The sequence below is a fragment of the Trachurus japonicus genome, chromosome 14 (genome assembly GCF_045865225.1).
Source record: "Trachurus japonicus isolate A0001 chromosome 14, Traja_1.0".
Taxonomy (NCBI): Eukaryota; Metazoa; Chordata; class Actinopteri; order Carangiformes; family Carangidae; genus Trachurus; species Trachurus japonicus.
Window position 1 is genome coordinate 22,091,894 of NC_140920.1, and position 23,846 is coordinate 22,115,739.

Consider the following 23,846-nt stretch of genomic DNA (forward strand, 5'->3'; position numbering starts at 1 on the left):
GAAAATACCAAATGAAAATGAGATGAGATGAAACAAGATAATAGATAGCAGTAAAATTCATCTTCTTCTTCTTCTTGTTTTTTTTTTAATCATTTATTGACACTACTTCATTGACAACAGCTACTGTACATCACTATGCGTCAATTTAATTAATACACTCAATAGGCTAAGACTCAACAATAATGTGCACCTATTAACCTAAACTTAAAACCTAATCTAGTATATACTGTATATATATGAGAGTTCTGTTAAGTTGAATACGTAAGGGATAATGTATAGGACGAATCGCCTTGTTGTTTACAACTACTTCCGGGTAGAAAACCAGCATTCGAACAATAGTGACGGACGAGAGTTTCACTATATATATCTACTTTTTCATGTCACTATATCACCGTTTAGACTAATCTGATGTTTGTAAAGTCTATAAAACCAATGATTGGACAAACATTACTATTTACGTGTGCACATTTTTGTAATTAGTCATAGTTATCAGAGATTAGCTGGGCTAACGGTTACCTGTTGAACTTTAATAACTCAGTGACTCAATAAACAGTCCATGAAAAAATATTTTCTCCAGCGGATATCTGAGTTACAACATGATTGAGCTATCTGGAGTAGTTATATGTCGTGTCCGACAACGGGAGGGTTTTAACAGCTGACGTCCTGGTGTTAGCTTAGCTACCGCCGTTAGCTTAGCTACCGTTAGCTGTCCCTGTCAGCTGCAGCCACTGATGCTTTCTAGACACCGTGATTCCCCCAAACTGAATAAATCCAACACATAGCAACACAAAACACACACACACACACACACAGAAATAGTAATGTTTCTTCAATAATTTCTGATTTGTCTAAACGGTGATAGGGCGTGAAAAATATGATATATATATATAGCTAAACTCTCGTTCGTTACTATTGATCTCATTCAAATTACGTGCTGGTTTTCTACCCGGAAGTAGAATGTAAACAACAAGGCGATTCGGTCTATAGTTCGGAGGGGTTTATTTCTCCATAACAACCGACCAACTATACATTATCCCGCTTAGAACACGGCCTACAACTAAATCATTCAATAATGTAACACAAAATAATGATAAAAAGAGATTTTATTCATGTAAAATTAGACCGTTGCTCGGGACGCCGCTCTGACCAGCGCAGCACAGAAAAGAGAAACTATGCAGGATATTTACTTTATGTTTCATTTTTACCGTCATTAAATAGCTTCGGACTAATAGTGATGTTAGATAAACGACTTGTAACCTGTTACAGGGAGAGTGGAGGCTCCTAAGTTATTTCCACATCGTGGCTGAAAAGTAAACTTGCATCAGAACCTCTGACCGTGTCACAGCTCCTCTCCTCTCTGTAGCTCCGCGACACAAACGCACCCCATAATCTCTTAGATAGGACTACACAAAATACACGTAACGTGTATGGTAATCCATCGATCCACTGTTTGATTATCAAAGGCTTCAAATGCACGAACGGGGGAGGCTCAGCAAAACAGCGGCCGTGACCGGACATGCAGAGTCGGCCGTTGCTATGGAGTCCCTAGCAACGGTCCGCTCAGCGGTGGTCTATCGAGAAATAAACACCGCAGAATATTGGTGATTGACCAATCAGAATCGAGTATTCAAGAGAGCCGTGTTCTAAATTTCTTTAATAACTGAGAAAATAAAACTCATTATTCAGTCCACAAAGTCACAAATACCCCAGAATAAAACAGCTCCCTGGCCTGTATCCATTTCCTGTCCTCAGAAAACACTAAGATTCTTATAAACAAGGGAGTTACTGTGTTCTTAGCTATTTCCTGTGTAAACAAATACAATTATACAATACCATTTTTTTTTTTGAAAACACAATGCACTGTCTTCTGATGTGATAAAACTAGGCTGTGTGCGAGCTGAACACATGGAGCCGTTGTCCGTCACTCACTGCTCCACCACCTTTCACTGATTTAAAACAGGTTGTGTTACAGGAAAGTGAGGCGAGATGCAGAAGAATCTCCCATAAGTCAGAGTCCGGTGGAGCGGCTCCCCCGGCAGCGAGCGCTGTGGATGCTCTTGCTTCTAAAACAAGTGGTAAATAATGGAGGTTTGTTCTGTGCAGCTGAGATCGATATATTGACGCGGCAGAGGTCGGGGGCAGTCATCATCAAACCGCCCTGTGCTGTGGGTGAGGCCTGACACCTGGGGGACCGAGGGAAAAGTGTGTCACTGGCACTAGACCGTGTCCAACCGTCCACTGATTTACACAGAGCACTGATGACAAGGCAGTTTAGCCTCCCCAAAGTCCTGCTGGTCAATAGAACCAGATTAGGAAAGCTTATCTTACCTTAGCGTATAGCTTAGCTTAGCACGGCTCCGATAACCTCAGCGCTCTGGAGTTTCACATGATTCAGGGAGAAGATGCACTTCAGCCAAATTCACTCTCACGGGGGTTTGTTTTTGGCTCAAAGTGCTGCGAGTTGATTTCAGACAAGTGTTATGTAAAATGACAGGAGAGCCTCGGTTGCATTGCTCTGTTAGTGTGTCACACGCAGAAAAGTCTGGCCCATTGATCAGAATGAGCTGCAGTGAGTGTGTGTGTGCTGTGACCTGTTTGTGCAGTGGAGTGTGAGGCCAGCGGATGCTGTTTCAGGGTCACTGCTGGTGTGGGACTAAATGGACCAGTCCAGGAGGCCAGCCTGTCACTAGTGGCCGCCCACTCACTGTCAGTACTACTGCTGTCACATCACGACTAGGTCATACAGAGCAAACTCTCTGTGATAAAGCTTGACTCTGATGGATTGCCACTATTGGCCTGTGCTGTCTGTTTGCGCCGCAGCCTTCCTGCTCTGGATTCTCTGCGTGAAGCTGTGTGTCTCCAAACATATGTGGCAAATGTCACATCTCAGACCGAGGACGAGACACTTTGACATTTTTGTGAAAATTTTTCCTTTTTCGTTTTTCTTTCCTACAACATCAAAAGGAGTCATCGCCATTTTCCCGCTCCAAGCTACAAACATCAGCATTAGATAGCGGGGTAGTCTAACTAGTGAATGAATTATATACACACAGTTAAATATTTAAAAGCATATTTTTTACCATTAGATCCAGTCAGTTGCACATGTTTAATTATATATTTCATGTTTTCCTATGCAGTCTGCCTACTCAGACTCCCTACATGATAACAACACAGACTATCTATCCATCCGTTCATCCGTTCATCCATTAGTTATGAGTTGCCGGTCTATCACAGTGCCGACACCTGCTGAATTCACCACGGCCCCGCTGACTTAATTGCTTTAAGTTAATTCCCTATAATATTTTGGAGAAACCTTCGTCCATTCCAGCGAACAGTTTCATTTGGACTTGGCGTCGTATCACCTTGTGCATTAAATGAATTGACACAGATGGTCTTATGAAGTCTGCATCTGACGGAGGCTCTGAAAGTCATAGTCTGTATCTGCCCTTCTGTGGTCTTGACGAATGGTGGAACTGACAGTTGGGTCTCGCTCCAGACTTCCATCAGTCTGAAGCCTATCAGTCCAAGGTCTCGGCAAGTCCAGACCTTTAGATTCAGCTGATGATGGGACGTGTCTGTCACATCATCGCTGAATCACTGTGTAAAAGCATTTGACTAGATTATTCTAGGAACAGACGAGTCAAGACACGTGAAAGTTCAATGTCAGTGATGTCGTGCTCAAACAAAACAACAAAGTTGATGTACATATTATCACATTAGACTGTTAAATTTCCAAATATCCTCAAAAACACTGGCCAATCGATCCAGCGGGTCCTACTAAACATCTAAACATTTACTTTGATTTAGTGACGTGTTTCTGGTCAACTGACAACTTTAAGACACAGCATTGATTCCAGGTGACTCCTGGGAAATATCGGGGTCTTAAGCGTGATCGTTCCCACGCTACGCTCTCCACATCGCCACTTACTGACTCCAGTCAGGTGCTGCGAGTATAGGAACAAGGTTTAGGAGACTGCACTAAATCACTCAAGTTAATTAGACTGCAACAACAAGCTCTGCAGAGTTCAGGAGAAATGTAATCTTAAATACTCAATAGTGCATCATGGTAACAATGCTGGCTGTCCACTTGTTTTTACCATGTCAGTCACATTTAAATAGCACCAAAATGACGTGTGTGTGTGATCATGGCATATTTGAAACTTATTTCCTGTGGTTGATACTCAGGAATGGCTGCCCACTGCCCAGGCTTTTATTTTGTAAAAAGATGTGAATGTTTGAATGTCTCTCTGTGCCTCAGGTGGTCATGTGCTTCACATCTGACTTCTCGGCACAGCAGTGTTTGTATCTGCCTGTCAGGTAACATCTGACACTCACCTGGCCTCCGCTGCAAAGTGACGTTCTGTGTCTTTGCTCGGGGACGTTCGTGTGGTGCGCCGCATTAAGAATAAGAAGAAAACTATGCAGCCTGACAGAGACGTCGTGTGTCCTGCATGCTGACGAGAGATTCTTCCTACGTCCGTGTGCGGTGAGGAGCTGAATGGAAATTCTTATGTCTGTCATTGGGTACAAGTTATCTGGAGGTAGATGGATTCCTCCTCCAGTCTGTTTGGATGAAACAGAAACACTCATCATTGGCCATTTGGCATCAACTGTACTTCCACTACTGTGCCGTCCACTCTGCCAGAGCTTCTCTGGGCAGAACGCTCTCATTGGCAGCTTCTGAGTGTGCGGATGTGACCTTGAACCAATCCTTTGTTATGATCAGAGTTGGACCGAACATACATAGTAATGAACCTTATGGAGATGCTGCAGCTATAAGGCGTCCAATCGGACAGCTGCCTCATGGTCTCTGAACCTTATGCCCATGTTTTTGTGGACAGAAGATTTTTTCTTTTAATTCCGCACCAAGGAACTTTGAGGCCGTATTTATACTGTGAGCCTGGACAAACACAACACTTTCTAGGAATCCAAGTTGTAAAGGAACATTCACAGCTTTCACTGAGTCTCTATTTGCTCTCTCTGTGCCTTCCCTGGAAGAAGTCCAGACTGAAAAGATGAATCAAGACAGCATGATATATGCTAAACTCACATTCCAAACAGGACTAAATAAACATAAAATGAATAAGTAACTATAATGCTTTCAACCACAAAAAAACAGCCTCCTATAAACCTGTACCTGCAAACATGTCATTCACACTCCTGCGTTTATGCTCCCTGTGGTTTTTAAACACTATGGACAGCCTCTGAATGCACCTCTTGCAGAAATATATTTATTCCTGAATAAATACACATGGCAGGGTACAGGGGGAAAATTAGGAAAGATAACATTAGAACATCTAGTATAAAGTCTCTTCTGATCTCACAGGAATTTCACCCTGTCTGACTTTGTTATGAATTGTGTCGTTGCAATTGGTTGGTACTGTCGGTTTTGTCCTTTTGTCCTACAGAGCGCTTTCTGTAAATGTGACCACCAATGTGAGTGTGCTTGAGATGAATTGCGGCAACATTATGATAATCAGAATCTCTGCTGCTGCTGTATTGGTCCTATTTACCTGACTGACTGCAGGCGAGAGCGGCAGCAGATGGGTATTTACCCGGCAGATGTGTCCGCAAAGTCACTCAACATCCAGCACGCTGCGGCGGCGTCTCGTTATACGAGCTGGTGGCTTTATATGGTACAGGGGCAGGAGCTGAAATGAACTTTTATTCATAGAGGCGGTTGCTTTTGTTTTTGTTTTTGCTGTTTTGCCATCGTAAAGATGCACACCGGGCCTGAACCCTGGCGCTGTGACAACAGGCAGTAATTAGAGACAAACACAGCAGGGGGAGACAAAGTTTGAACAAAACTGTCGAGGTTTTGATATCACACCAGGAACGTTTTAGTAGTCAAAGTCTCTCTCTGCGTAATGGAAGTGTAGCGTCTACACACAGGGTGTGGGGTTCTGGGAAATGTGTGTGTGCTTGTGCATGTATTGATGTCATCCCATCCCTTGAGGGGACATCAGTGGGCTTTGTGGATTTTCCAACCTCTGGACTCCTTTCTTGGTTGAGCGGATACTCTCTCTACCACGACTATACCCCTCCCCAGAGCCTTCATCCTTCAATATGGACACACATACACACACACACACACACACACACACAAACACAAACACACTTACAGTAAATGCCGATCTCTGTGTTGGTCTTCAGGGAGCAGGTGTGGCCGTACCTGTAATATCACACAGCCGCTTCCTGGTCAATTACAGTTCTCTGGCTCCACGAAGGCAGAATATTCATAGTTATGTCACGTTTCCATCCAACACTCGAGTCGCGGAGCAAACTTCAGCTGTGATGTTACAACAAGCCCCTCGCTGCAGCACAGTTTGGACTTTCCCACCATTTTATTCTTTAAATTCATTTATTCCAGATGGTGCAGGTTCCCAGCACCTCTGTGTACTTTAATTGTGTGTACAGCAGAAGAAGCGTGGCTTTCTCGCCCGCTCACTGTAGTCTTGTTTGTCTCACTGAGGGAGGAAGCTGCAGGCAGATCAGAAAAGACGCAGACTCTCCCTCTCTCCCTCTCTCTCTGTCTACAGTGGAGCACTGCACTCTGCATGGAAACAATGGGTTTGTCAGTAAAGCAGCGGCCTTGTTTACTTCCCCACCCCCATTTTCCTTTAACAACAGGAACATCTTGAGCTTTTCCCTCAGTTTGCCACTTACTCTGATTCTCCCCGTACCCGGAAACTGGCAGAGGTTGCTCATTATCTTCCTTCCTCTGTTGTTGTTGTTTCTTTTGTGTGTGTGTAAAAAGTGGGCAATTATAGCACGGCTCTTGTAGACAGCCAAGCCTTTCTATAATGAGGAGATCTCCTTAAGCAGGACACACTGCATGTGTGCACAGCGCAGCCTGTGTAGACTTTATGCAAATGAAAAGTTTCCATTTAATTCAAAGTATGACCAATAAAACGCAGTAGATGCAGGTTCAGTTGGCGCTGTTTTGATGTTGCGAAGCAGCGCGGCGTGAACACAATGCGTTTTGTTGACGGGGAATACGTGGCCAGGAACGTAGCTTCACTACAGAAAGGGGAATGATTCAGTGTTGCTGCTGTAAATGGGGAAAAAGAGCAGCTTTTGAGATGAAAGCGTCAGGAAACAGATGCGTTTAGGTTTGATCTCTGTTTACTGCATTCAGCGGTTCTCTTGAAAGGATTTAAAGTGGTAATCAGTGGGATAATGGTTTGTTTCGTTGTCTCCGGTCTCATTGCTAAACGCTCATTGCTGTGGTGATTTTTGCACCGCGTTTCCCAGCGTGCCATTGTCATTCAAAACAGCAAGCGTTCTTTCTTTTTTTTCTCTCTCTCTCTCTCTCTCTCTCTTCATCATCTGTTCAGGTGCATCGCTCAAATGTGATTCCTGTCACTGCTCATATTAACCACCCGCTTCTTCTACTATTTATCTGAAGCGAAATGGAAACATCACTTCCTGTGTGCTGGGCCTTGTTTCCTGGCAGCGAGCCCAGATGTGTATCATTTACAAAATGTGTTTCTCAGGAGATGAGCCCTCATTGTGTGCACTGTTATTTTTCTCCAACACAATGAAATTATCACTGGAGAAATGTGCTTAATAAAAGATAAGTGTAGTGATTCACTGCCTGACAATGTCCTTGTATTAACGTGCGGAAGCTTGATTTTAGAACAATGGACCTCGAAGAAGACAAAAAATAATGAGAAAAAAAAAAAGAAAAATATTTTATAAATGTGTTTGGTTAAAAGCTGAAGTAATATACAGTGTACATAAACACATACACACATACATGTATTAACAATAGACAAGATGGCTTAGAGTTAATACAATAAATAAATTACATTGTTGTTTTCTCTTGCAGTTTGCTCCCAGTACTCCCGCGGTGTCTTCGCCATCTTTGGCCTGTACGACAAGCGCTCGGTCCACACGTTGACGTCCTTCTGCAGCGCCCTGCACATCTCCCTCATCACGCCCAGCTTCCCCACCGAGGGCGAGAGCCAGTTCACCCTGCAGCTCCGGCCATCCATCCGGGGCGCGCTCCTGTCCCTCCTCGACCACTACGACTGGAACAAGTTCGTCTTCCTGTATGACACCGACCGGGGTGAGTGATGAGGATGAGTTTTTTTTTCATGTCAGGAGGTTATGTAGAAGATGAAGGCACTGCACTTCAATATTTATCTTATCTAAAACCTTTAAAACTCCGAAAGGTTTGTTTAGATTCAGACAGCTTAGTTAATGTTAGCAAACATTGTGGTTGGGGGCTAAAATTCCTACTTTGTTAAGATTGTCACAATAATAAACATTTGGTTAAGGTAGGGGAATTGGCATGGATGATTAAAAGAGGCAAAAGTTGAGTGTAATTAGGAAAATCTCTTTTGTTTGGCTCATCCATCCACCCTGACCTCCTTCATCTGGAGTCGATTGTTCAACACCCAAACTCTGTTGCTCCTGAGGATGAAGGAAGAATCATAAGGTCTTTGTCATATGTCAGATGCACTTGATTTTTGTGGGTTGGTAGTCTGTTTTCTTGTGTAACATGCACTTATTAGACGAACAAAAGATGCCTGATTTTTGTTTTTTCAGATTTGACAATTATCTAAATTTTGAGCTCCGTCTCTAAAGATGCTACAACGCCTCCATCAGATCTCTATGAGGAAGCTGTACAGTTCATCCAAGACGTTCTCAGTCACATTTGCTCCGATTTTGCCCCCTACGTGGCAAACACGGAGGTGTGAAGGGATGTGCTTGTAAAATAATGTTTTTTTATCCACAACATGTCTTGAGGCCTGCAAGTAATCAATCTTGCAGTGTAGCTGCTGTTACAAGTCTGGTGGATATTGTTGGACCTCTCTCTCTCCATCCATCTCTCTTTCTCTGGCTCCATTCCCCACCTGAGGACGAGGACTGTGTACAGTATTTGTCTCACCTTTATTTTGCTCTCTCAGGCTCTTTCTATATGTCCCTCTCAGATTTTTCTCTCCGTTTTCTTATCCTTCCCCTTTTCTTCTTTTTCTTCCCCCTCTCTCTCACCACACACACTATAGGCAGTAGGTTTGTACCTATTCAACTCCCCCCACTCCCATGCCACATTTCCATTACAAGACAGAATGGATATGGGCTACCGCTTGGATCACATCTCCACATCTCACTTTCATACATTTTCCAGAAGGTAGCCATGGATTTTCCTTCTTTCTCTCCTGCTGTGGGAACTGCACTGAATGTCTGAGCAGATTGGATGTATAGGGGGCGGCGAGGTAGCGCCGTATCAGCATGGCGTCCATTCAGAACAACTCATTCCCTGACTCTTTCTCTCTTATCTCAGGTTGTACATGCTTGACTGCATAAAAAACCTCCTCCCCTCTCAACAAAACCTACTTATATCTGATAAAGTGCCCCCCCCCCCCAAAAAAAAAAAAAAAAACCCGCAGTAGCTTCTCCTGTAAGACTGAGCTGCAGTGCAAATAGGCTGGTGATGGATTCAGCTTGTTGTGATATGTAAAGACCTCTGCCCTTTTGATTTGAAACAGATTGTAATAATTCTTTGGAACAGCAGATTTTATATGCGTTACAATCATAGAGAATATAAGATGTGGAACATTGATGTGACATTGTGTCATAATTGCTGTTCAAAGTCTGGAGTAAGTGATCCAAGGTCACTATGACTTTGAGCTTTAGCCCTTTTAGTAACCAAATTCCAGAATTAATACTAAATCCAAAATCAGTCCTTCCTTTAGTCTAGGTAAGTGTTTTTACTGGAATTATATTGAAATTCAGAGATACTAGTATGTTCAATAAGGTCAAATCCATACTTTGTGATGAGCGTTACCTTTGACCACCAAAGTCTAGTTTGTCTTTGAGTCCAGGTCGACATTTGTGCCAAATTTGTAAATGTTTCTTGTGTTCCATGTGTTACTGAGATATTGCATTCAAAAGGTTTTGGGGGGATCTCTGCCCACTTGAACTTTAACCTTTCAGTACCAAAATCTAAACACTTCATCCTCACTGAGTCCTAGTGAATGTTTGAAGACGTTCCATCAGATATCTTGTCTATGAAGATGAGACAAATAGACATAAACTGGCTGTTGACCAACATGAACATCAAAACATTTGTCAAAATTGAATGAATCAGTCCAGAACTTATTGCAAAATCCTGCTGACAAACAAACAAGGTTGGTGGACATAAAGAGGAATGAGTACTGACAGTTTGAACACAAGAAGAGGAGATTAAAAAAACAACAACAAAAAACTTCACTTCCATGTCTGCTGCATAGTTGTAGAAATGTTTGAATTTATTTTCCAACATAAAAATCCCCAAACCAATCCAACTGTGACTCTGTCCTGAACCTGGTGACCTTTATTGATCATTCTAGATATTAAGTGATGAGCCAAAACATTATCCGCCACTGACTAATATGCTATTGGTCCAAAGTGCGCCACCGACCCTCTGAGGCATGGACTCTAAAATATATTTCTAACCACTGATGCAACCTGCAATATGCTCTTTGAGTCCTGTAAGTTGCAGACTGGATTCCCCACAGATACACTGTCACTAAGTCCTCACCGCTGCTGAGCAGGGACGCCCAAGTCCTCTGGCCATAACCATGCAGCTCTTGTTAAAGCATACTGCACCTTCCCATTCCTCCAGCACCTTGACTGTTCATTTAGTACCTAGTGTATCCCAGTCCTTCCTTTACCTGAGCCATTCTCTCAAGATACTCATTGTTATTCCGTTGATCTGTCAGTGGTTATAGTGTCTCAAAAACATCTTCCCAACATTAGAAAACCAGGAGCAACAGAAATCAAATGCCGATAAACAGAGGTGATGATGTTTTGGGAGGGGATGCATGGAAGCCTGTCAGAGTCGATACATTTGTAGAAACACAAGAATATTGTCTGTTCTGTGAGACAGATGACTGATGGATGTCTAAAACTCTTCAGAGATTCTTTTGAAAACTATGTCAGCGTGTGTTGCCCTTTAGTCTGCTCTGTGTTTCTGTGTCTGAGAGACTGGGCTGTCACTTTTTATCTGAAATTTCAAATACCGGGAAAAGGAAGAACATTTCAATCTCTAATGATCTGTTGGAAGTTAGCGCAGCAGGCTTTAGTTTGTCTGTCTGGAACAGTGACTAACAGGATATTGTTTTTCCTCTTTGCAAAAAGAGAAACTGAACATTGCTGAAAAAGTAATCACAGTGCCAAGCTCTATGTGAAGTTTGTATCTGACATCCTAGAGGTCTCCTACTGTACCTTCATGAAGAAAGGTTTATTAAACAGTTATAGTCCTTGGGCCAAGACCCAAAATTTCACATATCGGTATCACCTGGGAGGGCAAATTCTAGTTGTGATTTTTTTTATTCCTATACACCCCTAGATTAAGTTTTGATATGATAGACCTTGCTGACTGGCAGCTTTATAGTATGTATCACCTCTTAAAGACCGGGTAAACCAAATTCAGTATTTTTCTTCTTATCATATTAATTAGGCCTTAAATGTGTCCCTCAAAACATGTAAAAAATATTTTTCCCATTCATCATTTCCTTGAGGAGCTAGGCCTCAGAGACTGTTCTGTGTGCAGGTTTAGAATGGGCGGGCTTAAATCGATGACCGCTTTACGTAAAGCGGTCATACTTACATAAACCCGCCCCCTGCTCTGCTCTACGCATAAATACATTCAGCCAACTGACTTCAGAGGTTTCCGTCCCACTTGCTCTTCAGTCTAGCTGAAACACTTGAAACAGCCAGCTAACTACACGTAGCTCATGTTCACACAGGGGAGACCACTACTGTCTTGTTCCTTCATACAACGAGTTTCCAGTGCTAACGTTAACGTATTCACACCGTGATGAACAGCCGTCACCGCGGGGAGAGAGGCTGACTCCCCCGGTCACACACTCTATGGTCACACACCCCTCACAACGTTACACACACACAGCAGCAGCTACAGCACAGTCTTTTGACCAGAGTCTCCCTCATTAACACACTGTCCGACCAAACAGCCTCCTCTCCCCCCAAACAACCAGACACACGGGAGACCAGCCATACTGTACAATCACGGACAGAAAACACCGTTAAAAAAAAAACAAACGCCGTGGTCTCAGTCCACCACACGTCCGAGCGGACACACAGCTGATCAAACCATTTCTTACCTTCACTCTGGTGTCTAAAACAGGCAGCAGCAGCAAAAGTCATCCAGTTAATAATCCACCGATCGATATTATTCCCGTTTTGATCGTTACTCGCGGTCTGCCCGTTTGCATTGTGTGAAAGAGAAAAAAAAAGTTTTTAGCCGCGGTAGCAGCCGTAGCCTCCCGGCTCCACCGTGTTGTTTCCCCCGGTCTGTTTCTGATCCCCGGTCCACCGTGTTGTTTACCCCGGTCTCCTCCCACCGGGACACGGCTGCTGCTCAGCTCGGACGCGGTGTCACGGGCGCCGGGCGGTCTGGACCGGGTCTGGACTCGGTACCAGGTCCAGAGATGATTCACTGTCTCTGCTACTGCTTCTCCTGTCAGGACACTTGAAGCTAAAGCTAAGCTAACGTTAGCTAAAAACTTTATTTATTTTTTTCACACAATGCAAATGGATGAAAGACGTTGACCGGTAACGACATGTAAACAGGAGCAGAATGGTGATTATAACCTGTTGCAGCTGGATGACTGCTGCTGGGACTGTTTTAGACACCAAGAGTGAAGGTAAGAAATATTTCCTTTAGGTTTATCAGCTGTGTCAGTGCTGAGGACTGGGGTGTGTGGTGGAGTGTGTTTGAGGTCACGTTTAGGTTGTGTATCAGAGACGGTCAGTGAAGTCCAGCTCTCCTACCATGGGGCTGGTCTCTTTGCCGGCAGCTCGACCATATCGCGACACGCCCCCACCGTCCGGAACCAGAGAAAACTGCTCATTTATTGACAACTTTGATGCAGAATTTTATATACTTAACGACTTTTTTAGTCCTCCAAATTTGACAGAGTGGTTAATAATATATTTTCCTGTGGTATTATAAACTTAAAACACATATTTATTCTTGGTTTACCCGGTCTTTAAAGTAATAGACTGTTGCTGTTCAAAAACGAAAAAAGTGCCTTCCCTGGAAATTATCTTTCTTTCATCATATCCTCTCCTTTGGGTGTGAACTATTGGCCAGCCACAGAGACTTGTAATAAACCCTTGAATAGTGTTTTAAGTAATCTAGGTGTAAATAAGCTTCAATTAGCCGATTGTCAGGTCTAAATCATTGCAATGTATATATATATATATATATATATATTTTTTTTTTTTTTTGTAAGGTTTTTTTTTTTTTTGCCTTTATTTGATAGCCCATAGTAGAGATAGACAGGAAAGGGGGAGGCAGAGAGATGGGGAATGAGTATATTTCTTCGCAATACCTTATTCAATTGGTGTAAAGGCAAATTAGACAGACAGACAGACAGACAGACAGACAGACAGACAGACAGACAGACAGACAGACAGATAGATAGATAGATAGATAGATATCTTAATGTCAATTAAGTATTTTTTTCTCAGGGCTTGAGGCAGTGGATAATCTAAGGTTCTTCCTTTAAGTTTCTCGGTCTGTTGCCTCACTGAAGCTCAAGTTGCTCAGGCTCTCCCTCCAAGCCCAGATATTCTGCTGTACCAGGTAACAACATTGTGCACTCCGATCCATCATCTAAGATAGCACAGGTGTTAAAGGTATCAAATTTTGTCCTTGTTAGATAGTCACACTTTAATAACTTTGGGCCTTTCTCAAACGAAATCTGGTGTTTGTCTAGCGCTCTCTTTTTTCACACTCCCTCGCTTGCCCTCGTATCGATCTGCATAGACTTGACAAAAACAGACACGTGGACACCATGAAAATGAAACACTATAAGTGTAGGTATTATTGACACTGACCGCACGTGCCTGTAGCCTGTTAGGCTACAGAGGTTCAGCAAAACGTGTGGGCACGGGAATTAATATTATTATTGATGACATATGACACGCATTGCCAGGACAGGTCTGATCGGTCTGTTTAGACTGCAGACGTATTGGCAGATACCCGATTTGTATCTGATTTATTTCGGCTGTCTTTACACTGCACGGTTCAAGTGGCCCAATTCCGATTTTTTTCCTCTCAAGTGGCTCAGATCGGATCTGTAACATGAACTTGTAAACAGGGCAAATACGCATGGAATCGGAAATTGTCAGATCAGATTCAGGCCCCCGTTATACTGTATGTGGAAATTAATCAGATACCTCTGTAGCCTGTGATTGACACGTGGGGCTGACCGGGACTACCTTGGCCAGTTGTCACAGGAATTATAGTGTTTCATTTTCATGGTGTCAGAGCGTCTGTTTTTGTCAAGTCTATGCAGATCAATACGATCAGATCGATACGCAGATCAAAGCGAGGGAGTGTGAAAAAAGAGATTGCGAGACAAACACCAGATTTTGTTTTCCTGCCGGCTAAAACTGAATCGAGCCCATTAGAAATCACGACAGGAAAATCAAACAATGTACACAAATGTGTCCAAGAGGCTTCTCCTGTCCTCACTTGAGTGACGGAGGATTGAACGGTGGCACAACTATCACCGTCACCGTCAGCTGCTCATCTCACAACAGCTCCGCTCCACGCAGCCACCTCACTAACCTTATTTAGTAGGCTAAGGACAGACTGGTGTTCACTTTGTAAACAGTGACGGGTTGGATATAAACTTTGAGCACCAGACTCACCTTTGTTTAAAATTATTATGGAATCATAACGTGACAAACTCCCGTCTTTAAAAAAAAGAAATAACTAGTTTATTTCCAGCGGGTTGTTTCACACAAACAAAGCAGGTGTAAAGGCAGATATCAGATATGGGTCACTTCTGATAGAAAATGTAAATAGACAGTCAAAAAAGTAGGATTAAGGCAACAAATTGGAATTGGGCATCAAGCCCTGTAGTGTAAAGCCTTCCACATATAATGGGGGCCTGAATCTGATCTGACAATATCCGATTCCGTGTGTATTTGCCCCGTTTACACGTTCAGGTCCATTTTCCAGCATGGGTGTTTGCTCCGGCTTGAAGGACCATGAAAAAACTATGATGTGTGATGTCCAAAAAGAGTGTTAAATGACTTTTAATGTGTTATTTGGCCGTCTGTGTTCTTTTTTGGAATTAATCTGCCTATAGGGGAAAATAACAAAATGCAAAAAAAAAAATAAAAAGCTGCTCCTATGAAAAGGCTATCATATTTTAATTTACTTATATTGACCCTAAAAACAATTTAGTATAGGTAAGGTTTTGCCCACTCAAGTGATACCGGTATCTGGCCTGGCCCAAGGACTATTATGTTACATGAGGCAGTGCACACACATTGGTAAAATTAATGTGCAGGCAAATAGCAGACTGGTTATAGAGATAGCAATGGGTAGCAAAGTTGAAAAACAGATAACCCTATGTTAACAGTGTTTTTTTTTTATTTTTTATTAATACCTACAGTACCAGTATTGACACAGAAGCTGCTTGTCAATACCAATACTTATTGATACTTTATAGATACCCATTGACTATTCAGTGCAAAACATAAAGAAATCACATAAAGACATACGACGATTCAACAATTATTTTATTGCTGTATTTTTGGCCAGAAAATGTTTTATAGTTTGATTTCTGTCCGGTAAGACCTCTCAGGTGGCTATGGCTATTCTAAAAAAAATAAATAAATAAAGTAAACTTTGCTGATATAGTATATCAAACCTACATTATAAAAAGAGCAACGTAGAAGAGAATTTGAGCATCTCTCCACTTACACTGCCCTGTAGCCTTGCTTGCATCTCTTCTCCTTGTATTATTCAACACTGCAGGTATAGGAGGAAGGGTATAAACAATCAATATTTCTGTGCAGAGTGAACAGTGACTTCAAGAGAGTACAGCTCACCCTGTATGTCACTGAAGTGAATGGGATCCCATCAATGTTTATGTGGTAGGCCTACATCCAGTTGAGCCAAAGTTCTCACGTAACGTTACCTGTTCAGTGTTAAAATATTGCTGAAGTGTGTCTTCCTGGATTCGTTAATCTCCTTTTATTGTACAGCAGCTCCCCTCTGAGAGCTCTGTCCATGGTGCTGAAATGGGGAAGCTGCTCTTCTTTAACTGACTGATTGCTGGTGTTGTAATGCTTCTGTGGAAGCTGCTGTCTTGCTAACAGAGGAAACACTGGCTGTCATTTTGCATTGAAAGTCATTTTCCAGGGGAATACATTCATACTGTTAAACACATTCACAGTAGTTGATTCATTTTCATGAATTAGTAACCTTGTGAGTTTTTCTTACTCCCATCCTCCACATTTTGTCCAACTCAACTCCCCACCAGCTTGATATCTGCTCTGCTACCTGGCATAGCATGAAAACAAATGTTGGCCCAGACTAGGGCTGCACAATGAATCACAGTGAAATTGAAATTGCAATATGGCCAAGTGCAATATCCGAAAGAGCTGCAATTTTTTGATAAAGGTAAAATGTGTCACAACATTGTTGTGCATTGTTAGCACTGTTAGTGTTGTGAGATGCTCTGAACAGCAAATTATATTCTAAGACGTTTCTTTGGGCAGAACCCAACAAAAATCACATCATCAGTCTTGTCAAGTCATCCAGTCAAAATGAAAAGCAGAAAGGACCATTCTAACTGAAATTGTGATCACATATCACAATCACAATATCTGACCGTATAATAGTGTAGGGCTGTCTGTAACAACATCTATTGCACGTCTGTCCGTCCTGGGTGAGGGATCCCTCCTCTGTTGCTCACCCTGAGGTTTCTCCGACTTTTCCCTGTTAAAAGGGTTTCCATGGAGTTTTTCCTCAGTCGATGTGAGGGTCTAAGGACAGAGGATGTTGTTACGATGCCATGTAAAGCCCTTTGAGACAAACTGTTTGTAAAAACGGGCTATACAAATAAAATTGCCTTGCCTTGCCTTGCCTATTCAACTAGCGGCCCGCGGGCCAGAACCGGCCCGCCAGTCTATTGGACCGGCCCCCAGCCCATCAACCAATAATAACCAACACAGTGTCGACCTGCTCCGCTGTCCTACTAGAGTTTTTTTTTGTTTCTTTTAGCCTATTTATTTATTTTTAGGGGATGGTGTAAGTTAGCCTGTAACTAGTAATCTAACTAATTACCTTTGAAATAAAGTAATAAGAACTGTAACGTGATTAGCTTATTTAGGAGTAACCGGTACCACCAGTAATCTAATTACTTTTCAAGAGTAATTTGCCCTACACTACTGTCGCCCTCCAGCCCTCCAACAAAATTGCCCCCCCCCTCAAAAATATCACTAAATAGCCCTAAATAGTGCAACCTCAGGTCAGACTAGGGCTGCCACAATCATGAAGTTTTAGTTGACGATTGATTGGCATTACAAATAATTGCGATTGTGATTTTCCGATCACTATTATAGTATAAGCCTCAACATAGTTTAATAATACACATACAGTATACTATATAAGAGCCATTTACTGTATTGGCATTAAGAAATTGCATTTTTGTTTGCTTTTAGGCTTTGCAACTAAATCCATGATGCTAATGTCAATAGATGCTCATCGAAATGCGCTCGTTGAATAGTAGAATGGCGCGCCACTCAAGTGTCATTTAACCAGAGCAGAAGAAGAAGGGGGCGCAACATGATGATGTCATTAAAAGAGGACCAGCCAAACCTCAAACGGTTGAAAACTACAAGGGAATAGTGATGGAATTATGTTAGTTTTATCCAGCTGTTTTTAGATATATGGAAACCATTTTAACGATTATGATAGTTGCCGGCAGCTCAAATAATTGCGATCAGGCAATTATGTAATAACTGTGACAGGCCTAGCCCAGGCCAAAAAAAATCATGAAGCCCTCATCCTCCAATGGGCTAGAGAGGAAGATGATAAATGACAAATTACTATTGCTCAATGAACTAAGGCCCCAGGTGGGTAGGAGTGGACCCAGTCAGAAGAGGTAGACTTACATATTTTAAGCACTTAAATATTGTCGTGAGGTGTTCTGTCTTTGTTAAAGTGCGTGTGTGTGTGTGTGTGTGTGTACTGTACGTGTGTACGACAGCACTGCCTTTCAGAAGGCTTTTGGGTGCAGGCTGCAGCACTTTAGCCTGAGGATTTTTTTCACACACAGGACCAGGCATTCATCCAGTATTGACTATAATGTAGAATCAGCCCACGCATGGCTGAGCTCAGTCAATGAGCGCCAGTCTGATTCCCTGCATCAAAACAACGGCGATACAAGGGGCTGGATACTATAGCTCTGTGTGTGCGTACGTGCATGCAGGCCTGTGTGTCTGTGTGGTTATAGTGCATGCTTTTCCCATTAGCCTTTCTCATAAATACATGCACACGCTCACACAGAGGAAAGAAGTAGTAAAAGGTTATAGATTAAAATAAAAAAAAGAATCCAGGGAAGTTTTAAAAGAAAGAATCAAAGGAGAGGAGGGGAAAAGCGGAATACAATTATACTGAATGACAAAATGAACCCAGGAGATGAGACAGAGGGGTGGGCAAGGAGAGTGTTAGGAAAAAGGAGAGGGTAACAAGAGGAGAAGAGAGGGAATGGAAGGAGTGGAGAAAATAAGGTAGAGAATAATTGAGAGAAAAGGAAGAAAACCAGATGAGGAGGAAACAAAAGGAGAGAAAATGAGAAAAAGAATTGAGACCATGAAAAATGAAGAGGGGAGTCAAAAGAGGAAGTGGAAATAAGAACAGGAAACATGATCTCTCTCCAGCAGATGGACTAGTACTGTAGTAGGCGTGTGTACAGGCCATGATGAATGGCTCTTTTTAAAAGCATAAGTCTCTCTGTGTGCTCTCTGGAGAGGAAGAGGTGAAAGGAAAGGGAGCAGTGGAGGCTCAGCAGTCAGACACTGACAGTGTGCATCACAGTGGAGAGTTAAGACGGGACAACAGGGAGAGAAAGATAAAGCAGAGGCAGAAACTACACACATGAGGCCAGATGTGCACTCGCCTCCCTCTCCACATGCTGCAGCTGCTTCCATCTAGTGTCCGGCTCTGCTCCAATCAGCACAACATGCTTTAGCGTCAGTCTGCACCCTGGCCCCTGGGCGCTGTCTTTGACGCTGATGCTCATTGCGGCTGGCTGCTGCTCCACATACAGCCCCGGGGCTACACATTTATCAGCTGGTAATCAGCTGGCCCCTCTGCACAGTTTGCTTGCCTCGGCAGCCGCCGCTGCAGCTTCCTGTCCGTACACTGTGTGGACCGGGCGGCACAATAGGACATGATGGAATATCAATGTCATTGTTGTTACTTACTGCATGAGCAAATTACTACAGCTGCTAATTTGCATCTGGAAGGACAGAATGATTTCTGAGTGCTGATTTTGGTGTGGTTTATGCTTGGTGTATTCTTATACATATAGTGCATTGCATGCATATACATTATATTATGGGATGGGGGAGTTCGATTCAAAAACTGATACCAAAAACTAAATTCAATCCAACTCAATTAAGTTCAGTTAAGAAAACACATGTGGAACACACTCTGATCATCCAGTAATATAACTGGTTTCAGGCCCTCATTTATCAAACTTGCGCAGGATCTGGTGTAGATTCTGGTGTAAATATCAGTGTACGGCAAGTGTCACGTGTGATTTACTAAAAGTGTGTACGCTGCTGATTTCCGGTGTCCGGCAGAGAGAGACTGAGGAGCCGTCCGGTCATGCTCTGGTGCTGCAGATGTTGGAAGTTTGTGTGTGTGATCTACAATAACAGGTCTGTCTGTCATTGACTGTTTCTGTTTACACAGCTGATTAACGAGCATCTGTCACATCGTGGTTTTTAATTCATCTCAGTTGCCCAAAATAAAACTCGAGTTATATTTTCAACACGGACTTGGTTTTATCGTTTCTTTTTTTTTTTTTTTTGGCTACTTTTTATCTTTTTATCAATATAAACAACAACAACATGTGGTCCACATCGCTGCGTTATTAGACTATGGTTTAATAATCATTGTGATACAGCAGCACTCGTTCCTGCATGTTCTACGCTGGTTCCAAATGTGCGTACACCTGGTCAGAGCTGGCGTGAGATTTGTGCGTACCGTACGCTCACGCTCAGATTAATAAATGCCGATCCTTACGGTGAATTTGGTGTACACCCATTTTTTTGGTGTACGCAAGTTTAATAAATGAGGGCCATTGTGGCTGGTCCTAAAGACTGAAAGTCTGAGACCAGAATAGCTTTGCAATGGGAAACAACTGATGACACACAAATGCACACACGCACGCACGCACACACACACAATTACGAAGAGATCCCAGATTTTAAGATAAAAGCTGTTTTGTGTGTGTGTGAGATACGTGTCAGACGTGTTCATGTGTGACTCTGTGCCAGTTACTAAACATGGCTCCTTATCTGTGATCCAACATTGACATGTTGAAACTCCAGGTTTTTTGAATTTGGTGATAAGATCACAAACAGTGTGGGTGAAGCTCCCAGTCTCTATTTCACATGTGGGACATGATGCAGAGGAGTTTGCTGACTGAGGGAGCTGCTCTGTGTGTTTTGGTCACATGTTAGTGGTTTGATCAGTTTTAATTTTGGTCAGAGATTTACACAGTAAGTCTAATACAGTAACTTACATCAGCTAATGTGAAGTGTCAAACCATGCCACTTTTATACAGTGTATATAACAACATGTTAATTAGATATGAATCATTATTTGTTTTCCATTTTTATACAGTTTTCTTAAATTACTATACTACTACTATATTCTTTACTACTAATTACTTGCTTTTTACATCTATTTTCATGCATGCTTGCACTTTTATTAAGCACTTTGTTATTTTATCTTTGAAAAGTGCTATAGAAATAAATCTTACTTACCGGTACTTACTGTATTTACTTGCTTTATTTATTTCCCATTGACTGCCTTCAATGATATACCTTCCTTTACATTTATCTTGTATAATGCTATATGTTAACCGTTAGCTCTTATCTTAGATACAAGCTCCACGCTGCTGCTTTTTGCATTAAAGAGTGTATCTTGCCATCACACACACACACAAGAGCCTTTTACAAGTTTCAATAAATCAGATGGAAACATTAAATGTCAGCGAAAGACGGCACATTTCAACCAAATCAGAAGTTTTAGCGTCAGCATTAGCATACACTACGTAGCAGACGCTAATAACAGCTGTCAGTGACAGTCATTGTTTCTGAGTCCACAAATGTCGTTTGGAAATGCTTTTGTTCAGAACAATCTTTTCAAAATTTACTGAACGATTCCAAGTGACAAATCTTCCACTGCCATTATTGTAAACAGATTAATTTCTCCACAAGAATGAGCAGCTTGACAGATTGAATAATAATATCTGCAGACGACGTAGCTACGTGATACAGAATATATTGTTAATATGATTTTTGAGTTTTCAAAGCATCACTGAGGCTCCTCACGTTTAAGTATTACTCTGCAGCCTGGGATAAAAAATGTATAATCTGCGATAGGTTCAAAGCAAAACCAAAAGGATAGCAGGACACCGCTGTAATGACAAAAAAGTATGGTTGCAAACCGCAACACACTTACAATGAGCTGTAACAGCTGCTCATTTGTAGCTGAAACAGCTTCAGTCAATAGAGTCAATAGCTGCAAAGTAGCTGCAGCTACCACAGGGAGCCTGCACACACCCTGCACACAGTCCGCCCTTTTCATTATGTTGTGTTTGTCAGGGACTATGTGCAAAAGCTTAAAGCTTATTCTCAAGCAATAAGAAGAGACACTTTGAATCAGATTTAGGTAGTCTGGTATCAGACTGTGGTCCCTGGGCAGGAAGATGCAAACATTGCAAAGTAAATGTTAAGATAAGAAAATAAAGCGTGTTCACACCTGGAGAGCCGAAGACGCTGAATGTGTTGAAAGAAGGCCTAGTCACTTTACTCTTAGGTCTTTTTGCTTTTCTTCTTTTCTCTTTCTGGGGGAAGAAATCCTTAGCTTCATTGACAAGTTGGTCCAAAGTCCAGAGACAATAGAAATATTGATTTTTGCCTTTTAGGAACTGATATCAGTCATTCCAGAGGAGAAACCAGGTCAAATGTAATGGATCTCTGTTTGGGCTTTGACTCCTTTTTTTAAAAGAATGAACTCTTTGTTTGTAGTCTTAGTTTTTAATTGTAGCTCTAATTGATTATATTAAATTGTAAGCTTGGCTTTAGTTAAATATAATTTGCTACACATGTAAAATCACTTGCTCTTGCAGAGCAGGAAATGAAAGTATTTGTGGACTCGAGTCTTCACCATATGGAGAAGTCTGGCTTCTTCCTTCAGGAGTAACTGAAGGCATCCTGACATGAGGCAGAACATGCATGTGTGAGTATGTACAGTGTGTGTGAGTGTGTGTGTTTTCCATTTGTGCGTCGCCTCAACCAGCAGTCCCTCCTGGCACCGGCAGCCCTCTAATGGGGAGCAAGGGGCTGGGGAGGGGATGGAGGAGGTGGAGAGGGAGCTGGGTTGCCAGTGCACAGGTTAATCCACTAATTGGGAGCAAAGGGAGACGGGTTGCCAGATTGTGATGGCCACCAGGAGGGGCCGTTTAAGGGGGACATCTGTTCCTGCTGGAGAACAGCCGCCCTCACAGCTCCCTAGTTTCCTCTCTGACACTCATCTTCTTTATACACAGAGAGCGCACCCCCCCAACACCACCCTCCACCCCTCTAAGTGGAGTGACACATCCAACTCATGGAAATGAGCCTGTTTCCCCGACTGGACCAAAAGCCAGGATCCGGTTGGAAAAGAATAAAAGCTTTAGAGGAGTTTGCATGAGTGCAGTTCCCGTACAATGGGAAATAGTTTGTCTTGCCAGGCGTGTTGTGTCAACTGAAGCCAGTTCGCTATTTCAACCAGCAATTATGAGCAGTGTGTTTTGCCCAATGTTCTATGTTTCAGCCAGGACAATATCAGCCTCAATTTAACATATTCAGGGGCTGTTACACTGAAAAGCAAAAGGCATTCAGAAAGCATGTTCTTATTATGGTAATAACACATTTTTACATAATATGAATCTTTATCAGAAAATCCAATTATAACCATTGGATAGATGGTAAATGCACGTTCCTAAAGGAACTTTACAGTTTCCGTTTGATAAAGAAAATGTATCCAACATGATTGTGGGGCCACGAGACAGACGATAAACACTGACTGAACACATCAACACATTTGCAAAAAACTCCAGATTAAAGAAACCTTATTTGAAAATTCATGAAACTCGAAACATGTAGACAAAAACAAACAAACAAACAGGACTACATATACTGTACAACAGTCTCAACAAATATCAATACCTGACTAGAACACTGTTATTGGTTGATTCTTCATACCTGCCGTAACAAATACATCGATCTATGTCACAGGTTTTCCATAATAGATGCTGGATGATGGATGATGATGGAAGTTTAAGGCAAAAAAATAAGGCCTTGAAATGTCAGATAATTTACTGAAATAGTGCGTGAATTTGTATATTCTGTTCAAAAATAGAAATTTAATTTGTTGATTGATATTTATTTCTACTTTCAATTAGCACTTCCATCACATCATCCATCACTCCAACCATCAGCTCTTTCACACTGACTCTTTGCATAGCTAATTCCCGCACTGACATTGACGTACTGTACACAGCGTCCTAGAAACACTTTATCATTATTTTTTATATACTGTAGCGGTTGTTAACAGAGGTGTTTTGAATATTTTAGTTTTTATTCATTTTCAGTGGAACTATCCATCACAATAATTTGATGATTGACATGATTGTGTATTTATTTATGTTGATGAAGTGCAGAGCAAAACTAAGTATACAAAGATAACGATCATTGGTACTGTAGGTAGTCAGCAGTAGCTAACGTAACGATCCAGTACA

At 42.1% G+C, this 23,846-nt stretch overlaps 1 protein-coding gene across 7 annotated transcripts in view; it reads left to right on the plus strand.

Annotated features, from left to right (window-relative positions):
* Positions 1–23,846, plus strand: part of gria4b (glutamate receptor, ionotropic, AMPA 4b) — a 269,016-nt gene that overhangs the window by 193,443 nt on the left and 51,727 nt on the right. For all 7 annotated transcript variants that reach the window (XR_015037623.1, XR_015037622.1, XR_015037621.1 and 4 more), the window contains one exon: positions 7,832–8,071. Coding sequence is in view for 4 of the 7 variants with exons in the window: in XM_085798346.1 (XP_085654472.1) it covers positions 7,832–8,071 (240 nt within the window). In the remaining 3 variants the exon portion in view is untranslated. The remainder of the gene's footprint in view (positions 1–7,831; positions 8,072–23,846) is intronic.